The sequence below is a fragment of the Rana temporaria genome, chromosome 4 (genome assembly GCF_905171775.1).
Source record: "Rana temporaria chromosome 4, aRanTem1.1, whole genome shotgun sequence".
In the NCBI taxonomy this organism is placed as follows: Eukaryota; Metazoa; Chordata; class Amphibia; order Anura; family Ranidae; genus Rana; species Rana temporaria.
In genome coordinates, this window is record NC_053492.1 from 357500461 (window position 1) to 357522267 (window position 21807).

At 43.8% G+C, this 21807-nt stretch overlaps 1 protein-coding gene across 1 annotated transcript in view; it reads right to left on the bottom strand.

Moving 5' to 3' along the window:
* Window positions 1-21807, bottom strand: part of SHPRH (SNF2 histone linker PHD RING helicase) — a 146575-nt gene that overhangs the window by 97537 nt on the left and 27231 nt on the right. Inside the window, exons 4-6 of the mRNA XM_040350870.1 lie at window positions 14577-14795; window positions 8360-8438; window positions 2159-2309 (exon numbers count right to left, since the gene is read on the bottom strand). Of these exons, the coding sequence (XP_040206804.1) occupies window positions 2159-2309; window positions 8360-8438; window positions 14577-14795 (449 nt within the window). The remainder of the gene's footprint in view (window positions 1-2158; window positions 2310-8359; window positions 8439-14576; window positions 14796-21807) is intronic.

The following is a 21807-nucleotide window of genomic DNA, read 5'->3' on the forward strand; positions in this document are numbered from 1 at the left end:
CAACTTCATCATTAAAAACGATGTTGCCCAAACACCATCGTTTTTGAAAAATGATGAACAAAGCGCGGTGACGTACAACACGTACGACGGCACTCTGAAGGGGAAGTTTTATTCGCCTTTGGGCTGCTTTAGCTGATTCCTTGTTAGTAAAAGACGATGTGCGCTTTTTTTGTCTGTTACAGCGTGATGAATGTGCTTACTCCATTATGAATGGTAGTTTTACCAGAACGAGCGCTCCCGTCTCATAACTTGCTTCTGGGCATGCGCGGGTTTAAAGTGTTGTTTTTGCCCACACACGATCATTTTTTACAACCCGAAAAACGACATTTCAGAAGCAGAAAAACGATGTGAAGCCCACACACAATGATTTTAAATGGCGTTTTTAAAAACGTCTGTTTTTTTTTCATGCCGAAAAACGACCGTGTGTACACGGCATAACACTTGCCTTTTAAGTGGCCTAGTCATCCCGGGTATCATTTTGCAGAGTACAGTAATCCTTTTCAAAATGGCATCATCATTTTGAAAAGGGAAATCAACCGTTGCTATCCTCATCAAAAAGGCACCCAAGAACATAACATGCACATGCCAACTTCCAGAGCTATTTTGGTTGTTTATCTTTAAAAAATCATGTCCACTGTTCATGCTTAATAAAATGCCATTCATAAAGAACATGCCTTACTGTGCATGCCACATGCATTGCTAATGCCATTTTGTTGAGGACAGCAATCGTTGTATTGACAAAATGGTTCTGGTAGCATACATACTAATAGCAGCAATAGGATCCGATTGTCCTAAATATCATTTTGCTAAAGCACAGCTGCCCTCACCAAAATGACAGCCATGATGGGCATGTGCAATGTCTTTGGCCACAGGCATGTGCAGTCAATGATGGCTTTCCCAGGTTTCAAAAGGGCAGAAAATAATGGCACTTTCCTAAGAAACATGGCATCAAGAACAAGATTGTGCAGAGATGCTCAACCTTAGAAAGCTTTGTGGCAGGCATAGCATTGTAGGGATGGAACATTTCTACTGCACATTCTGCCCATGACAACTATTTTAGAGTTCTTGGTAATTGAATTATGAACCCACGAGAAAAATAAAAGATCCGACGGGACTTAATCAACCACACTATATATCAAATACCCAAATTTACAAAAAAAGCATGTATTGGCCATGCCCTGTTTTGATTAGTATACATGGATGTTCAGTCATATAAGGCGCTTTACATATTCTGGAATAATTTGCAAGCAATATAATCACCATAGAGGTGCAGGAATACAATTGGGCACGAATTAGCTCATTTTAATATGCGTTTTGTTCACAAAACAAAGATTAGTATGATATCAATAGCAATATGAGAGCAGATATTTTAAATATCTTGGCCAAGTATTTATGTACAGTAGTACCTTGGATTACGAGCATAATTCGTTCCAGAAGAATGCTTGTAATCCAAAGCTCTCGTATATCAAAGAGAGTTTCCCCATTAGAATTAATGGAAGCTCAGAAAAGGCGTTACACAGTTACTGCTGGTGTATGCAGTACTGTATGTGGCCAGAGGCGCGGGGGCGCCGAAGACACTCGGAAAAATTTGGGAACGGAGTGTCTCAGAGTATCACCGGTACCCCCGCACCTCTGGCCGCATGCGGTACTGCACACGACAGACTTAAATCCTGCTCATCTTGCAAGACAGCGCTCGCAAACCGAGTCAGGATTTTTTTTTTTTAAAAACCTTGTATAGCAAAATGCTCGTAAACCACGTTACCCGCAATCTGAGGTATTACTGTATATATTTTGTATGGGAAATTAATTGTGGAACATGATGCTATAACAGTTTTATTTTATTCTAATTATAAAAATTATGCTTTAAACATTGCATGACAAAAAGTAAAGACAGCACCAAAGTAGAAGCTATAGGCATTTGGTCAAGCATAGCCATTCTTTTGTATTGGCGGCTGTAAGTAGCATGTGCAGCTCACTGGGTTCCAGAAAGGAACTGCCAAAAACATCCGGCAAAAAAAAGAGAACTGGCTCTCTTTTTTCCCGTTGCGATTCCCAACTGACTTTTTCCGTCGGAAATCCCGGTCGTGTGTACGGGGCATAACACTGGAGCTGCTAAGCATCCATGTACATGGGACCTTAGAGCCAACATTATTTTTACCTCAGGTAACATCAGCAAGTCAGCTTGAAGATCTTTTCTTGGATGACAAAGGATCAAACTCAGAACTTCCACTGTCTTTCCGAGGCCCATTTCATCTGCAAGAATTCCTCCAGGCCACTCATGAGAAGCAGCAGGGTATTCCTGAATGATACTGGAAGACAGTAAATTTGAAACAAAGATGAAGTAGAGGTCATAGCTGGGACTGGCTTTTGTAAAATACCACAAGCAGATAAGATCAAAAAGATGTTTTACCAGTTTAATACAATAGTCATGTTATTACATTAACAAAATAATAGGATTTTTGTGCTCACCATAAAATCCTTTTCTTGAAATTCTAGGAAAAAAAAAATGCATGGCAATTTGATGGCAAGTTCAAAAATCCCCTTATCTTTCCCCTCCATTGAGGGACACAGGAAGTCTTTTGCCTCAGAGCATCCAAAAGCAGTCTAATATATGGGTGGCCAACAGCAAATAATCACTACCAGGCCCAAAGAACATTAAAAAAATGGAGATCGCTTGTAGCTAATGAGCTGCTTGAAGCTAGCATCACATGAGGCTGCAGCCTCCACAGAAGGCCAGATGGCAGCCTCGCACATTGAACCAATGCTTGATGCCACCAAAGATCAAGAAACACTTACCCAACCACAACAGCTTTTTTTTATATATATATTTTTATTGAAAGAAGTTTCAATCAGAGTATAGAATTGATAGCATTGGTACATTTTTCAAAATTTTTGCATACAAGAAAAAACAAAAAATAAAACAATGGTAATAATAAAGAGTCTAGTAACCTAGGGATAGTGAACCTGAGCCCCCAAAGTGGGGTTGACAACAGGGATGTAATCACAGTACAAGGATAACAACCTTCAAATTGAAAAGCAAAAGGGTAACTGGATGGATCTGAGAAGAGGGAGGGACCCTAGGGCTCCCGAAAGGGAACTAGAGGATGATTCCAAGAAAGGATGGGGGGGGCAGGGAGAGGGGGGAGGGTGTGGGCACCAAGATCAAGTTGTTGATGTAGAAAGAGGGTAGACAGCGAGACTTTGGCTGCAGTTTCGAGAGTGGCAGTCTCTTTTGATACGTTTAGAGGGGGAAGAAGGAGTTGGGTGTCCAGAGGGGGTCTGGCCCCTAGATGCCTTGTCAGGAGTTGGATTCCTTCCGTTGTGGTTCTATCAAATTGGAGAGACCGGGGCCAGCTGAGGCAATGGGGGAGAGCTTTGATATGAGAACGAAAGCTTCTCGAAATTTGCCATATCCGTGGGAGTGAGTGTTGAGGCCATAAAGGCTTGCCATTTGTGATAGAAGCGTGTTTTAGTCCGATCATGTGTCAAATCCGTGTTGAGCTTGTCCTTATAAAGTAGTTGCAGTATTTCCTTTTTGAGTTGGGAGGTCTTTGGGCAGACGTTGGAGATCCAGTTTTTCAGGATGGATCTTCTGGCGAGCAAGAGGCAGATCAGAATCCAGTCTTTGCTAGGGGGGACAGATAAGAGCGACCAGGGTAGCAGTTGGGGGTCCCAGTGTCCAAAAATGAGAAGTAGAGGGTCTTTGGGTATTTTCAGCAGGGTTACTTTGAAGATATATGATAGGACTTGGGTACCAAAAGGTGGAGATGTAGGTGCACGACCAGAAGCGATGGGTCAGCGAAGGCCTGGGGTGGTGACAAAGAGGGTAGGTGGGGGCGGTTTGGGCCTGTTTGTTAAAAAGAAAGGGGATATGGACCCGGTGGACGATCTTCAGTTGGGTTTCCCTCCAGATCTCGTTGGGCACCAGTTTGTGGATGGTATTGAGACCATGTAGACGTTTGACCACTAGCTCGGTGTCTGGGAAGTCTTTTGACCAGTTGGCAGCTGACGAGGATGCTAGGTGAGGAGTAGTTTTCAGGAGAAGAGGTAGGTAGATGTCCGATATTTTGTAAGAGCCCTGTGAGAGAAGGATATCCGTGAGAGATACTTTGAATCTTTTGCAGTCTTCTCTGCAGGCGTTTTTCAGAAAGCTGATGCATTGCCCGTATTGGAAGATGTGTGATGGGGGAAGTGAGAACTTGTCGGCTAGAGTTTGGAAATCGATGGGGCGACCAGTTTCCTGGTCACATAACGAGAAAAATGTCTTAAGTCCCTTCTGCTGCCAGGTGAGGTACGGCTGATTTTCCAGGCCTAGGGGGAAGCTCGGGTTCCCCTGAATTGGGAGGTGGCAAGATATAAAGGGTGATAGTTTGAGGCTCTTTCTAACTTCTCTCCATGCGATGACTGTGTCATGAAGCAAGAGGTTGTGTTGAAGGGGTGGGGGGATGGATTTCCACTAACAGTGGAGAAGGGCTACCAAGGAGAGAGGGTGGACCATTGCGGTTTCCAACGGGGAAGTTGGAGTAGCGAGATGCTTGGGCTACCCAGTCCAAACCTGTCCTTAATAGGCAGGCTAAGTTGTATGTTCTGATTTTTCGGAGGCTGATACCCTCCTCGCGTCTGGGAAGATATAGCTTCGAAAAGGTTATATGTGGTTGTCTGCCTCGCCAGAGAAATCTAGAGATAGCCGAATTGAGACGTTTTATGTCTTTATGTTGTAGAAGCAAAGGAATGGCCTGAAGTGGATATAGTAGGTGGGCAAAACTGACCATTTTAACTAGATGACATCTTCCCAGGAGCGAAAGGGGCAGATCCATCCAGTTAACTAGTTCCTGAGAAATTTTTGTAAACAGGGGGGATAGTTGAATTTGTGAAGGGTGGCATCCAGGTGTGCCTTTTTGGTCAGTTCGAGCGTTGCAGCCCAAGTGTCAAAGGATTGCTTGGCCGTCAGCCATGCCTTTCTGTTGTCAGGGTAGTCGTCCATGTAAAGGGATCGTTGGGTGCGGTGTAGTCGTGAGCTGGCCAATTTATAGTTCCTGAGGGTGTTTCTTTTGAAGGAGGCAGCATAGGATATTATACAACCTCTAAGGAAAGCTTTACCTGCTTCCCAGAATAGATTAGGATTGTCAGAGTGCAATGAGTTGGTCGAGGTGTATTCAGACCATGCATTTTCCATATGTTGCCGGAAGTCAGAGTTGTTGTGGAGGTAGGAAGGGAAACGCCATATTCTGGGACTCGGATGTAAATCTGGGTTATCGAGCGTGGTCGATACAGGTGCATGGTCAGATATCACAATGTCATGGATGTCAGCATCCAATATCAGTGGGACAAGAGCGTCTGAGCAAAACAAGTAGTCTATTCTCCTAAAAACATTATGGGGGTTAGAGTAGAATGTGAAATCCCTATCCGCTGGGTGCCGTAGGCGCCAGATGTCGTGTAGGTGGAGGGAGTCCATCATTGATGCCAGTAGTGTCTGATCGTTAGCATGCGGGAGAGAGCGTGGGCACTTGGGAGAAGAGTTGGTCGCCGTTGGGGGCTTTAAGCCGGAGGGTAGCTGGGAAGGCCAAGGTGAATTTAACTTGTAGTCAGTGTAGCCTGAGCAGATCTGTTGGAATGCTTTTCTTTTCTTGGATACTTCTATGGAGTAGTCCGCAAAAATCAGGATCTTTATTCTGTCGATCTGGAGGGTTCTGGACTGTCTGAATTTCTGTAAGATGAGAGCTTTGTCCGAGTAGTTGAGGTACTTGGCGATTATGGGTCGGGGTGTTTTGCGGTCGGAATTAAAGGTCCCCATGCGGTGAGCACGCTCGACTGTGCAGGGGATCCGGAGGCCTAATGCTTCGGGGATGCGACTCGCGCACAGATCCGTAAGTGCCAAAGGTTGTAGCGATTCTGGGATGCCCACGAATCGCAGGTTGCTCCTTCTTAACCTATTTTCCAAATCGTCCAGCTTCTCAAGGATGTACCTGTCTGTCTTGTCTTGGGCCTGCTCCGTGGACTGGGCCTGATACAATTCCTCCTCCATGTTAGCGATGCGGTGTTCAGCCTCATTCAGTCTGGAGGCATGTTCCCCTAACTGGGCCTGGAGCTTCTGCATGCCTGTGCTGATGGCCTTCTCTACAGAGGCCACTATCATTGGGGAGAGGAGAGCTGCCACAGCCTGGGCAATGAGGTCTGTATTGTGATCCCATGTGTGTGGCGGAGCCGTGACAGCATGTGTGGAGGAGGGGGCCGAACCGCCGCTTACCTCCATGTCAGGCGCCGAGTAGGCCGGGGCCTCGATTTGCGGCTGTCCCGTTCGCGCCGCCGCGTACGATCGCGAGCCGTTTTTTTCTACGAAACGGTCCATCATATGGCCAGGGTTAGAGGAGGGTGCTGCCGGTGATTAGTGGCGGTCTGCTTTAAGTGCACGTTTGGCATGTAATTTTTTTGGGGGGGAGCGGATACCCTCTTTTTAGAGGGATCCAGCTCCCACTTCCTCCCGGGGCTCCCCGGCACCAGAAGGAAGTTCACCTCTCCCCTCCCTCTCAGCAATCATCTGGGACACGTCACAGGTCCCAGATGATTGCCCAGCCAGCCACTGTCAGGTGCCCACAGTGACAATGCCGGATCTGCAGAGAGGAGGAGGAGAGGAGCAAGGCTTCGTACGCCCACATCGCTGGACCGGGTGACGGGTGAGTGTCCGATTAATAAAAGTCAACAGCTACACTTTTTGTAGCTGCTGACTTTTATATCGGTGGAACGCCACTAACCAAAGAACAATGCAGGAAACAAGCCAAGATGTTTCCAGCAAGTCATCGCAGCTGAAGTATAAAACTGAGCTTTAAAGAGGGTTTCCAACCATTCATCGATAGGGTCTTTGAATGCAGGAATGTTCCCTAGCACCACATTATTAATGTGAGCCACTACCGAATCCACAGTGTGGGCCACTAATTTGCAAAATCTTTCCAAAAGAAAACAAGTCTAAAAAGTGTTTAGTAGATGTCAAGGGCATGTCAGGGTGTATCCAATGCCAACAGGGAAAAGTGGCTGCAATGGAACAGTCTTTGCAACTTCAGGGGCTTTAAAAGATCTGAGACTGAAAACAGACTGAACCTTGAGTTTCAGATTGGTACACATTTTCCATGCAAGCTGAAATGGTATCGTTCAGTTTTATAGTAAACTGTGGCTCTTTAAAGATAAGCTTGTCAGGTAAAGAATGGGATGACAGAATCGTATAAAGTCAATACAACCAATGGCTCAAAACCTGCTAAGCCTGTGGGTAGATCTCCTACACAAAGCCATGGGAGACAATACAAGGCAGGAGACTTGGCTACACCTGGCAGAGCTAGAGAGGACTCCAATGATGAAAAAGACTTTAGGAGCATAAAATAACAGAATACCAGTACCTTCCGGTACTGGTACCTTCCGAAAGCATGGAACTAGCAGCCCCAGAACTGTGGCAGTGGGACTGTAACCTCTGTGGCTATGATTATACATAATGTGACTAGGTAGTGATAAACCAATTGAAGCTCAGGGTACAAGGCAAGTCCTCAGGGTACTCACAATTTCCAAACAGGTGGTGGCAGATGAGGGTCAAATGGCCGGAAGGGAAGGTAACTGCAGGTGAGCAGCAGGAACAAAACAAGGATCAGAGTTCCATATTGCTTTTCTGCATATAGAAGCAGCAGTGGGGAGATGCTCAGAACCACAGCCTTAACTGCTTCCACAATGAAAAAGAGTGGGAGTTTGCAGAGACGGGGCAAGCACTTAGGCAAGGCCAGCAGCTCTGGATCTGTTAAGAACAGGGTCTGGAAAGCACCTAACACAGAATCCAGTGCCCCAAGGCTATGTCTAGGCTAGCTCCGCATTGTCCAGTTCAGCAGGGTCTAAAATGTAACTCTTAAAAAAACAGGCTGATGAGCCACATCAAATAGTTGCAATCAAAAAGACTAGCTCTAGCAGCAGAGAATGTAGAGAGTGGTCTTGATTAAGAAAAAGGGTTAGTCTTTTAACAGCAGAACTGAAAAATGTCATCCATCTCCAAAGGATCCTAGCAAAAAACACACTAGTAGTAGAAGAAGTTATCCTGGGCTGGCTTACACTTTTTTGTTGAGACCATCAGTAGGTGGCAGTTAAACTCCAAGGTGAAAGACTTTTTGGGTCCCTCAATGGACGAGAAAGGAATACTTCTTTGACCGGTACTACACACACACACACACACACAAACAAAATCATACATATTCTTGAAGATAATGTGTAGGGTAATTCAGCTTTTAGAATCTGCCTACATTTTTTTTTTTACTTTTCAAAATACTGTAGGTACTTGAAATCATGTAATATTTAACAAGTAGGACACTAGAGCAAACATAATTTTTACCTTCCAGAGAAAGGATTATAGTAGATCTTCACTCCATCAAGTGTGGTTATTTCCCTCCACAACGCATGCAGAGAGTTTTCTAAAACAAAAAAAAAAAAAAAAAAAGAGGATTACCACAATTATATATTGTACACCACAATATATTTATGTCACTTTTTTAATACTCATATTTAGCTGCATGTTTCTTGCTTTAAAGCAGTGGTTCTCAACCTTCTAGTGCTGTGACCCCTTGATAACATTTCCCAAGTTGTTGGGACCCCCAACGGTAAAATAATTTTTGTAGCATGCTTTGTCGGCACCCGAGGCAAGACAAGTAATTTTCGCCCCTAACCCACAGACATTTAACGCTACCCGAGTCCTTTTTGTTGGCAACTATAATCACAGGTAGTGTTACTTACTGTGTCTCCGGTTTCACTGTGTCTCTGACTTTGTGGTGTCTCGTAGCAGTGACACCTATGCCAAAATCAGGAGATAGGGTCTCCTCCAGCTCCTCCCACTTCACTTTTCTCACCAGTCAACTGACCTCTAGTCTTTGCCCCCCAGCCATGACGTGAACTGAATGAGCACCTGTGAAGAGGCTGAGTGGGCGGCCGCGGGATCCAGGAACAGCCCAGATGGGTGGCCACAGGATCCAGGTATAGCCCTGCTGGGAGGCGGCTAGGAGAGTTGTGTGGGCTTCAGGAACAGCCCAGGATTCAGTGACCCCTGGCAAATCATTATTCGACCCCCCCCAGGGGGTCCTGACCCTAGATTGAGAACCACTGCTTTAAAGTCACCTGTACTTTGTAGAGTACATTTACTGTTCTATGGTTACTGAAAGAAATTACACATTTCACAAAGTGGTTCTAAATCCTAAAGTTTTTTTTTACCTTAATGCATTCTATACATTAAGGTAAAAAACCTTCTCTGCTGCAAGATCCCCCTACCCCCCCCCCCTTATTCTTACCTAAGCCTGATCCAATCCAGCAAAGTGCATGAGAGCAAAAGCTTTCGTCACTGTCTCCCTCCTCAATGAGCAGATTGATAGCAATGGGAACTATTGGCTCCCACTCCTGTCAATCAACTCCAGTGATGAGGGAACGGGGGCTAAGTTCTGGTGTCTGTCAATGGACGCAGCAGCAGGGGTCAGGAGCAAGCATGCATGAGTGCCCCATGGAAAGTGGCTTTCCGCAGGGGCAGAGGACAGAGAGGAGGAGCCAGGACCCAAGAAGAGGAGGTTTGGGCTGCTCTGTTCAATTCTATTGCACAGAGCAAGTAAGTATAGAGAGGTTTGTTAATGATTTTTTCCCCCTTTACAATCACTTTAATTATATAAAGCACCCAATAAGGAGTCTTTATTAAAAGAGTATTTTCCTTTCCTCACAATAAAATATTTTTCATGTTGGCATTACCTCTGCAGCAAATACCCAGAGATTAGGAATCTGAGCTCCAATGCTCCTTCCCCGTGGTATATAACCCTAAACAGTCTGTAGCTACTCTGCATGAAGAAAAACTTTGCTATGGAGCGGTATAAGAGGTTATCAAATAACAGTTCAGCAAATGATCTATGGCGAAAAACATCCATTCTAAGCAAGAAGAAAGCAGAACAGGAGAAGATCATGGTTGGGGAAAAAAGCATGCAGGGGCTGAGTAAGAGCTGCCAATGGTAGGGCTTTGCATGAACAAAGACATTTATTAAATGGCAGGTGAGATATACAGTATATGCTTAGGAGGATCACAGTAGAGAACAAGTAGCCATATCAAGGTATAAGATGTAAAATCAGCTTGGAGACACCAATACAACCTTATGGTAGTCAGTTATGTCACAAGGCATCCAGAGGGGGTCCCTCTGAGAAAGATCTCCTTAAAAGCGACATCCAAGAAGTTGTTTAACCTGTTCTCCAGGATTGGATTCCCTAAAGAGATTTCAACATACCAATGTACTCCATTCACATCAAGGGTGATGACAGATCTGAGTAAGTTTTCTCAGATCATTCAGTTACGCACTTCTGTCTACAATCCACAGATTGATCCAATCCAGCAAAGTTGAGCTTTTTAATAAAACCCTAAAATGTATGCTTAAGAAGGTGGTTTAAAAAAAATGGTAAAGAATAGGACTGCCTACTCACCGCACTTACATTTGCCATTAGAGGAATACCTCAGGTGTCCTCTTTTTGAGTTGGTGTATGGGAAAGGACCACCTGGACTGCTTGACTTGGTGAAAAAAACCTGAGAAAGAGAATCCTTTCCCTTTAAAATGGTGGTAGAGCATATAACCCAAATGCAAGAGAAGATTGCTAGGGTGATGCCTCTAGTAAAAGAGCATATGAGAACAGCACAGGTCAAGCAGGACACAGAGAAGGGTGTACAACCAGTATGCCAAGCTTGGGGAGTAACCAGTTGGGGATCGGGTGTCTGTGCCCATACCCACATTCGAAATTAAGTGCCTGGCCAAATGGCAGGGACCATTTGAGGTGGTGGAAACGGCTGGAGAAGTAAAACTATAAAAGTACACCAACTTGGGAAGCGAAAGCCATACCAGATATACCACAGGAACCTGTTAAAACCCTCCAAGGACTGAGAGCACGTCGTTGCCCTGGTTGAGGTTAGTTCTGAGCCCTTTGTAGGGTGGACTTTGTCCCAGTTTCCACCACCCTGTCCAAACCAAAAAAGCATAAAAAAAAAGGATTTTTTTTTAAAGTAAAATACAGTGCCTTAAAAAAGTATTCATGCCCCTTGAAATTTTCAAAATTTTGACTAAAAACATAAATGTATTTTATTGGGATTTTATATGATAGACCAACACAAAGTAGCAAATAATTGCGAAGTGAAAGGAAAATGATAAATGGTTTCCCAATTTTTTTTTACAAATATATATGTGAAAAGTGTGGCGTGCATTTGTATTCAGCCCCCCTGAGTCAATACTTTGTATAACCACCTTTCACTGCAATTACAGCTGTAAGTCTTTTTGGGATATCTCTACCAGCTTTGCATATCTGGAGAGTGACATTTTTGGCCCATTCTTCTTTGCAAAATAGCTCAAGCTCTATCAGATTGGATGGAGAGCATCGGTGAACAGCAGTTTTCAAGTCCTACCACAGATTCTCATTTGGATTTAGGTCTGGACTTTAACTGGGGCATTCTATCACATGAATATACTTTGATCGAAACTATTCCATTGAAGCCCTGGCTGTATGTTTAGAGTTGTCCTAAACCTCCACCCCAGTGGTTTGCAGACTATAACAGGTTTTCTTTTAAGATTGCCCTGTATTTGGTTCCATCCATCTTACCATCAACTCTGACCAACTTCCCTGTCCTTGCTGAAGAAAAACATCCCACAACATGATGCTGTCACCACCATGTTTCGTGGGGATTGTGTGTTCAGGGTGATATGCAGTGTTAGTTTTTCCGTCACACATAGTGTTTTGCTTTTAGGCCAAAAAGTTTAAATTTGGTCTCATCTGACCAGAGCACCTTCTTCCACATGTTTGCTGCCCCCCATGGCTTCTTGCAGATTGCAAACTGGACTTCTTATGGCTTTCTTTCAACAATGACTTTCTTCTGGCCACTCTTCCATAAAGGCCAGATTTGTGAAGTGCACGACTAATGCCCGGTACACACGATCCGATTATCGGACGAATGATCGTCCGTTTTTTTTTGTATGCTAATCTCACGTCGAATCTGATGAGTTTACTAAAGTCACGAAAATTCTCGTACGGCAGAATAAAAAATCGGAAGTGATGTCATGTGTTGTAATGCATTTGTATTGCATTTTCGAACGACAGCTGTACTGATTAAACGAAAATCGTACGATCTGGCATTGTACGAAAACAAATTTACATGCATGTCCGATAGAATGAAATTGGATGAACTGTCCTGATCGGCTCTCGGAAGCTCTGTACTAACGATCCGATTATCGTACGATCGTTTCGAAAGCGGCATTTTTCGTACGATTTTCGGATCGTGTGTACGGGGCTTAGTAGTTGTCCTGTGGACAGATTCTTCCACCTGAGCTGTGGACCTCTGAAGCTCCTCCAGAGTTACCATGGGCCTCTTGGCTGCTTCTCCAATTAATGCCTGGCCTGTAAGTTTAGGTGGGCGGCTATGTCTTGGTAGGTTTGCAGTTGTGCCATACTCTTTCCATTTTCGGATGATGGATTGAACAGTGCTCCCTGAGATGTTCAAAGCTTGGGATATTTTTTTATAACCTAATCCTGCTTTAAACTTCTACACAACTTTATCCCTGACCTGTCTGGTGTGTTCCTTGGCCTTCATGTTGCCGATTGTTCACCAAGAATCTCTAACAAACCTCTGAGGGCTTTGCAGAACAGCTTTATTTAAACCAAGATTAAATTACACACAGGTGCTATTTACTAATTAGGTGTTTGCTAAAGGTAATTGGTTCCACTAGATTTAAGTTGGAGGTGTCAGAGTAAAGGGGGATAAATACAAATGCACGCCACACTTTTCACATATTTGTAAAAAAAAAAATTGAAAACCATTTATCATTTTTCTTTCACTTCGTGTTGGTCTTTCACATTAAATCCCAATAAAATAAATGTACGTTTTGGTTGTAACATGACAAAGTCTGCTTGCCTTCGCAAACTGTTTGAGGCTTTCTTGTGCATCATCTTTAAAAGAGGCTTCCTTCTGGGATGGCAGCCATGCAGACCAATTTGATAGTGTGCAGTGTATGGTCTGAGCACCTGAAAACCTTGGTGTGGGACAGTATAGTGCCAGTGAGCAATTACCTTCTTTTTCATTGAAACAGATTTTTGGACTATTTTCTTTTTGTTTGCTGAAGTAAGCGGTTTTGTTTTCTGGAATTGTTTGCAAATTTAATAAAGATTACCACATTTACAAGTGGCTGGAGTTGACTTTGAGCACCTACACAACAGCATGAAATACCACATGTTAATACACATGCAGCAATGGTCTGCAGAGATATTAAAAAGGTCTAAAGCATAATAGAAACTATGGGCCAGATTCATGTACATTTGCGGCGGCGTAACGTATATCATTTACGTTACACCGCCGCAAGTTTTACGGGCAAGTGCTTGATTCACAAAGCACTTGCCTGTAAACTTGCGGCGGCGTAGCGTAAATCCGTCCGGCGCAAGCCTGCCCAATTCAAATGGGGCGTGTATCATTTAAATTAGGCGCGTTCCCACGCCGAACGTACTGCGCATGCTCCGTTTTGTAATTTCCCGCCGTGCTTTGCGTGAAATGACGTCGCACCAACGTAATTTTTTGAACGGCAACGTGCGTTACGTCCTTTCCTATTCCCGGACGACTTACGCAATAAAAAAAAAAAAAAAAATTTTAAATTCGACGCGGGAACTACGGCCATACTTTAACATTGGACGTCTAAATATAAGCCATGAAATAGCAGCCGTAACTATACGCCGGGAAAAGCCGACTAGCGACGACGTAAGAGAATGCGATGAACGCGCGCGCGTACCTTCGTGAATCGCCGTAAACAGCTAATTAGCATACCCAACGCGGAAAACGACGCAAACTCCACCCAGCGGGCGCCAAAGTATTACACCTACGATCCGAAGGCGTACGAAGCCGTACGCCTGTCGGATTGAAGCCAGAAGCCGGCGTATCTTGGTTTGAGGATTCAAACTAAAGATACGATGCGGCAAATTTGAAAGTACACCGGAGTATCAGCAGATACGCCGGCGTACTCTTGGGCCTAGTACACACGAGAGGATTTATCCGCGGATACGGTCCAACGGACCGTTTCCGCGGATAAATCCTCTTGAGGATTTCCGCGGATTTGGATCCGATGGAGTGTACTCACCATATGATCGAAATCCGCGCCGAAATCCCATCGCGATGACATGTCGCGCCGTCGCCGCGATGATGACGCGGCGACGTGTGCGACGCTGTCATATAATGAATTCCACGCATGCGTCGAATCATTACGACGCATGCGGGGGATCCATTCGGACGGATTGATCCGGTGAGTCTGTACAGACCAGCGGATCAATCCGTTGGGATGGATTTAAGCGGATAGATTTGAAAGCATGTCTTCAAATTTTTATCCACTTGAAATCCATCCCAGGGGATAAAAATCCGCGGAAACAGATCCGCTGGATTGTACACACCAGGGGATCTATCCGCTGGAGCCGGTCCGCGGATCAATTCCAGCGGATGGATCCTCTCGTGTGTACGGGGCCTTGCTGTGAATCTGGCCCTATGCCATTAAAACCACATTTTCCTTTTTTTTTACCTTTAGAAGCAACATTTTTGTAGTTTTCTCTTTCGAGCATCCAGTTGACAGCATCATTCTGGTATGGACGGAGAACTGGTATCAAAGCTGGGTGCTGCACATCCTCACGGAGAGTCTGTACTTCCTGCTGATGTGTCTGTCTTACATAGTCATACAGTTCTTCAATATTCTGTCTCTCTAGATCTTGGTCCGACTCTTCATCATCCTCCTCATTGATATCTGAAGGTAGGCAAATAGTTTATGAATTAATGCTATTGATGGTTATAAACTTTGGTAATTTTCTAGTATATTCATTGTTTTTATACCAGCTTTCACATACATAAAACAGCAGAGAGGATACAGGCAAATTAACACCAACAAATTTTATTAAAAAACTCTTGTTATCTTGATCCATTTTGTCATTTTTGTAATTGAAAGCTTGTTGAAAGGGGGTAACATTGTCACAAACAGTGTATGGCAGCATAAGAAACAAACATTCACAATGCTTGATTTTTTAAGGGATAAAAATTGTGTCTGATAAATAGAAAGACTTGTGTCATAGGGCACTAATGGAGTCAGCCCATCTTAATTCTAGGGCAGAAAAGCTGAACTTATTCAATAAATTGTCAGTAAACGCGCATGCAGCTTACCACTGAGGTATGTCTGCTTTCACCAGAGTCCAATATGTCACTTTACAGAATACCTTGACATGCTTATAAAACTACATAGAGTACAGCATGGTCACCAAACATTATATATTAGTAGTACTTTAGAGAAAACATGTAAGCTACCATTGTTGAACCCTTTTTTTTAAATTAAAACTGCTTGTGTATAAAGCTTAAATAGAAGTTTCAATAATTGCTAAATTACAGACTACAAATAGGTATGCAAATCAGGAGGCATAATCTTCCTTTGATATCACTAGCTGCATGCTTGTTTCATGGAAGTGACTCAAACAATATGGAGAGCAGATGGTCCAGCATTGGTCATAACAGGACTATATTGGTAAAGATGCTGAATTATACTCGCGGTTGCCTTTCCACAATCATTTTGTGCTGTATTGATTAACCGGTTAAGACCCGGACCAATATGAAGGTTAAGAACCTTTTTGCGAATTCGGCATTGCGTCGCTTTAACTGACAATTGCGCGGTCGTGCGACATGACTCCCAAACAACATCTACGTCCTTTTTTCCCACAAATAGGAGCTTTCTTTTGGTGGTATTTGGTCACCTCTGCAGTTATTATTTTTTGCGCTATAAACAAAAATAGAGGGACAATTTTGGAAAAAAAACAATATTTTTTTACTTTTTGCTATAATAAATATCCCCAAAAAAGATATAAAAAAAAAAAAAATTTTCCTCAGTTTAGGCCGATACGTATTCCTCTACCTATTTTTTGTAAAAAAAAAAAATCGCAATAAGCGTTTATCAATTGGTTCACGAAAAACTTATAGCGTTTACAAAATAGTGGATAGTTTTATGGCATTTTTATTAATGATTTTTTTTTTTTACTACTAATGGCTGCGATTTTTTACATGACTGCGACATTTTGACACATTTTTAGGACCTTTGTCAATTTTCACAGCGAAAAGTGCTATAAAAATGCACCGATTACTGTGAAAATCACAATGGCAGTGAACGGGGTTAACCACTAGGGGGCGCTGTAGGGGTTAAGTGTGACCTCATGTGTGTTTCTAACTGTAGGGGGGAGGGGCTGGACGTGTGATGTCAGTGATCGTTGTTCCCTATATTAGGGAACAGACGATCACTGACATTGCCACAGAGAAAAACGGGGAAGGTTTGTTTACACTCACCTCTCCCCGTTCTCCAGCTCCTGTGACCCGATCGCGGGACACCCGCGGCGATCGGGCAGAATGGCACGGCTGGGCACATGGACGTATATATATGTTCCCTTTAAGAGCCCAGCCGTGCCATTCTGCCAACGTATATATTGTCTTGCGGGGGTCCTTAAGTGGTCAGTTTTCCATCCTAAGATGGCAAAACTTCAAAGATATTGATAGACAATGGGGTAGATTCAGGTAGCAATTACACCTGCGTATCCATAGATACGCAGCGTAATTCCTAAGTATCGCCGGCGTATCAACTTTCTGAATTCAGAAAGCTCGATACGCCGACTGTAGCCTAAGATACCACTGGCATAAGGCTCTTATGCCGTCGTATCTTAGGCTGCATTCTGACGCTGGCCGCAAGGTGGCGTTCCCGTAGTTGTCAGCGTAGAGTATGCAAATTGCATACTCACGCCGATTCACAAACGTACGCGCGCCCGGCGGTCGTGTTTTACGTCGTTTGCGTTCGTCGCTTTCGTCGTAAGGCTGCTCCTGCTATTAGGAGGCGCAGCCAATGGTAAGTATAGACATCGTTCCCGCGTCGCGATTTTCGAAATTTACGTTGTTTGCGTGAGTGGATCGTGAATGGCGCTGGACGCCATTTACGTTCACGTCAAAGCAAATGACGTCCTTGCGACGTCATTTACCGCAATGCACGTCGGGAAAATTTCCCGACGGAGCATGCGCAGTAGTTTTTCTCACAATGCTCTAGCAAAGCGAGGTTACGTTCACCACGTTTTTCCATTGAAGCTCGCTTCAAAACTAGCAAACTGTTTGCAGGCTTTCTTGTACATCATCTTTAGAAGAGGCTTCCTTCTGGGACGACAGCCATGCAGACCAATTTGATGCAGTGTGCAACGTATGGTCTGAGCACTGACAGGCTGACGCCCCACCCCTTCAACCTCTGCAGTTATGCTGGTAGCACTCACATGTCTATTTCCCAAAGAAAACCTCTGGATATGACGCTGAGCACATGCACTCAATTTCTTTGGACAAACATGGTGAGGCCTGTTCCGAGTGGAACCTGTCCTGTTAAACAATTGCACAGTCTTGGCCACCGTGCTGCTGCTCAGTTTCAGGGTCTTGGAAATATTCTTATAGCCTAGGCCATCTTTATGTAGAACAACAATTCTTTTTTTCAGATCCTCAGAGAGTTCTTTGCCATGAGGTGCCATGTTGAACTTCCAGTGACCAGTATGAAAGAGTGAGTGCGATAACACCAAATGTAATACACCTGCTCCCCAATGACACCTAAGACCTTGTAACACTAATGAGTCACATGACACCAGGGAGAGAAAATGGTTAATTGGGCCCAATTTGGAAATTTTCACTTAGGGGTGTACTCACCTTTGTTGCCAGTGGTTTAGACATTAAAGGGGTTGTAAATGTTCATTTTTTATTTTCTAAATAGGTTCCTTTAACCACTTAAGCCCCGGACCAATATGCTGCTAAATGCCCAAAGGCGTTTTTACAATTCGGCACTGCGTCGCTTTAACAGACAATTGCGCGGTCGTGCGACGTGGCTCCCAAACAAAATTGGCGTATTTTTTTCCCCACAAATAGAGCTTTCTTTTGGTGGTATTTGATCACCTCTGCGGTTTTTATTTTTTGCGCTATAAACAAAAATAGAGCGACAATTTTGAAAAAAATGCAATATTTTTTACTTATTGCTATAATAAATATCCCCCAAAAACATATATAAAAACATTTTTTTTCCTCAGTTTAGGCCGATACGTATTCTTCTACCTATATTTGGTAAAAAAAATCGCAATAAGTGTTAATCGATTGGTTTGCGCAAAATTTATAGCGTTTACAAAATAGGGGATAGTTTTTTTGCATTTTTATTAATTATTTTTTTTTTACTACTATTGGCGGCGATCAGCGATTTTTTTCGTGACTGCGACATTATGGCGAACACTTCGGACAATTTTGACACCATTGTCATTTTCACAGCAAAAAATGCATTTACATTGCATTGTTTATTGTGAAAATGACAGTGGCAGTTTGGGAGTTAACCACAGGGGGCGCTGTAGGAGTTAGGGTTCACCTAGTGTGTGTTTACAACTGTAGGGTGGTGTGGCTGTAGGACTGACGTCATCAATCGAGTCTCCCTATAAAAGGGATCACTCGATCGATACGCCGCCAGAGTGAAGCACGGGGAAGCCGTGTTTACATACGGCTCTCCCCGTTCTTCAGCTCCGGGGAGCGATCGCGACGGAGCGGCTATAAACGAATAGCCGCGCCGTCATCCCGGATCGCTCCCCGCAGGAATCCGCCCGCCGCACGCAGCGGAGGGGGGGGGGGGGTCCCGATCGCACCCCCCACCCGCTAGAAGGCAAGGACGTATATATACGCCCTTCTGCCTGTCCGTGCCATTTTGCGGACGTAAATAGTCGTGCGGCGGGCGTTAAGAGGTTAAGCTAGTGCATTGTTGGTTCACTTACCTTTTCCTTCGATTTCCCTTCTAAATGTTTTTTTTCTTTGTCTGAATTTCTCACTTTCTGTAAGCTTGCCCCCATCACCCCCTGGGGGTTACTCAGCCAGAACAGCTCACTGAGGAGGAACAGGAAGTGAGAAATTCAGACAAAGAAAACAAAAGAAAAAAGGGAAATCTAAGGAAAATGTAAGTGAAGCAACAATGCACTAGCTTAAAGGAACCTATTTAGAAAATAAAAAACAAACCTTTATAACCCCTTTAACCACTTAAGCCCCGGACCAAAATGCTGCTAAAGGACCCGGCCAGGTTTTGCGATTCGGCACTGCGTCGCTTTTTACAGACAATTGCGCGGTCGTGCGACGTGGCTCCCAAACAAAATTGGCGTCCTTTTTTTCCCACAAATAGAGCTTTCTTTTGGTGGTATTTGATCACCTCTGCGGTTTTTATTTTTTGCGCTATAAACAAAAATAGAGCGACAATTTTGAAAAAAATTCAATATTTTTTACTTTTTGCTATAATAAATATCCCCCAAAAATATATAAAAAAAAACATTTTCCTCAGTTTAGGCCGATATGAATTCTTCTACCTATTTTTGGTAAAAAAAAAATCGCAATAAGCTTTATCGGTTGGTTTGCGCAAAATTTATAGCGTTTACAAAATAGGGGATAGTTTTATTGCATTTTTATTAATTATTTTTTTTTTACTACCAATGGCGGCGATTTTTTTCGTGACTGCGTCATTATGGCGGACACTTCGGACAATTTTGACACATTTTTGGGACCATTGTCATTTTCACAGCAAAAAAATGCATTTAAAATGCATTGTTTATTGTGAAAATTACAGTTGCAGTTTGGGAGTTAACCACAGGGGGCGCTGATGGGGTTATGTGTGACTCATGTGTGTTTACAACTGTAGGGGGTGTGGCTATAGGTGTGACATCATCGATTATGTATCCCTATAAATGGGATCACACGATCGATGACGCCGCCACAGTGAAGAACGGGGTTTAAACACGGCTCTCCCTGTTCTTCAGCTCCGGGGACCGATCGCGGGACTCCAGCGGCGATCGGGTCCGCTGGTCCCGGAGCTTCGGACCGGGTCGGGGGCGCGCGCCCACGGCTGGACAATAGCACAGCACGTACCTGTACGTGCATGTGCCCAGCCGTGCCATTCTGCCGACGTATATGTGCAGGAGGCGGTCCTTAAGTGGTTAATGACTGTGTGTTGAGTTATTTTTGAGGGGGCAGCAAATTTACACTGTTATACAAGTTGTACACTAACTACTTTACATTGTAGCAAAGTGTAATTTCTTCAGTGTTGCCACATGAAAAGATATAATAAAATATTTTCAAAAATGTGAGGGGTGTACTCACTTTTATGAGATACTGTATATATATATGCAGGCATGTGTGCTGCATTCATCGTAGAGCCAGGGTTAGAGCTCAGGGCCCCAGGGGGTCAGTGTGGGAGCCATGAGAGGGGCACATTGCACCATATTGTCCAGGACAGATTGAGCCACAAGCCTGAGAGAGAGGCAGTCTGTGACAGACGGAGTAGCTGGGACGCTGCATAAAAGACACAGAGCTGAAGTACAGCGGGCCTGCATGAGCACTGGATGCGTTTGATGGTCAGGAAGACCAAAACTACCAAGTTGAACAGTAAAGAGTGCCACAAGGCTAAATGTTGTTTTTTCCTTATTGTGTTATTGGTGAGAACCTCCTGCGTCTGAAGATATCCATGTGAACTTTTTGTGTTACTTTTAACCACTTCCAAACCGCCGTACGTCTTTATACGGCCTAACTTTAAAGATTGATATCTCGGTAACGGGAGCAGCTGCTGCCACAACCGAGGTATCAATCTTTAGTGTCAGCGGTTCTGTTAACGATAACGGCGGTCTCCGCAGCGGATTCGCCGCGAGATCGCCGTTATCGGCGGCGGGAGAGAGGCCCCCCCCTCCTGCCGCTCTCCCGCGCCCTCCGCCGCTTCCCGTAGCCGTCGGTAGCGGCGGAGGCGATCGGGACCGTTCGGCTGGTGACTGGGGACGAGACTGAAGGAAAAATCTCCTTTGCCCGTCCCCATAGCTCTGCTGGGCGGAAGTGACGTCAAAACGTCAGTCCCGCCCAGCCTCTTAAAGAAACATTTTCAATTTTTTTTTTTGCATTTTAATCTAAATATGAGATCTGAGGTCTTTTTGACCCCAGATCTCATATTTAAGAGGACCTATCATGCTTTTTTCTATTACAAGGGATGTTTACATTCCTTGTAATAGGAATAAAAGTGATAATTTATTATTTTTTTTTTCCCAGTGTAAAAAATAATAAAATAAATAAAAATAAATAAGAAAAAAATAAAAAATTTTAAAGCGCCCCGTACCGACGAGCTTGTGCGCAGAAGCGAACGCATACGCGAGAAGCGCCCGCATATGAAAACGGTGTTCAAACGACACAAGTGAGGTATCGCCGCGATCGTTAGAGCGAGAGCAATAATTATAGCCCTAGACCTACTCTGTAACTCAAAAAATGCAACCTATAGAATTTTTTAAACGTCGCCTATCGAGATTTTTAAGGGTAAAAGTTTGACGCCATGCCACGAGCGGGCGCAATTTGTAAGCGTGACATGTTGGGTACCATTTTACTCGGCGTAACATTATCTTTCACAATATATAAAAAAATTGGGCCAAATTTATTGCTGTCTTATTTTTTAATTAAAAAAAGTGCGCTTGTAGGACCGCTGCGCAAATATGGTGTGACAAAAAGTATTGCAATGATCGCCATTTTATTCTCTAGGGTGTTAGAAAAAAATAAATATATAATGTTTGTGGGTTTTAAGTAATTTTCTAGCAAAAAAAAATGTTTTAGTCTTGTAAACACCAAATCTGAAAAACACCCAAAGTAGAGAAGTGGTTAAATAAAAGTGGTCAGAAAAAGCCCTAAAAACGTATTTCTGGCGTGGAGTAAACTCACTGTTT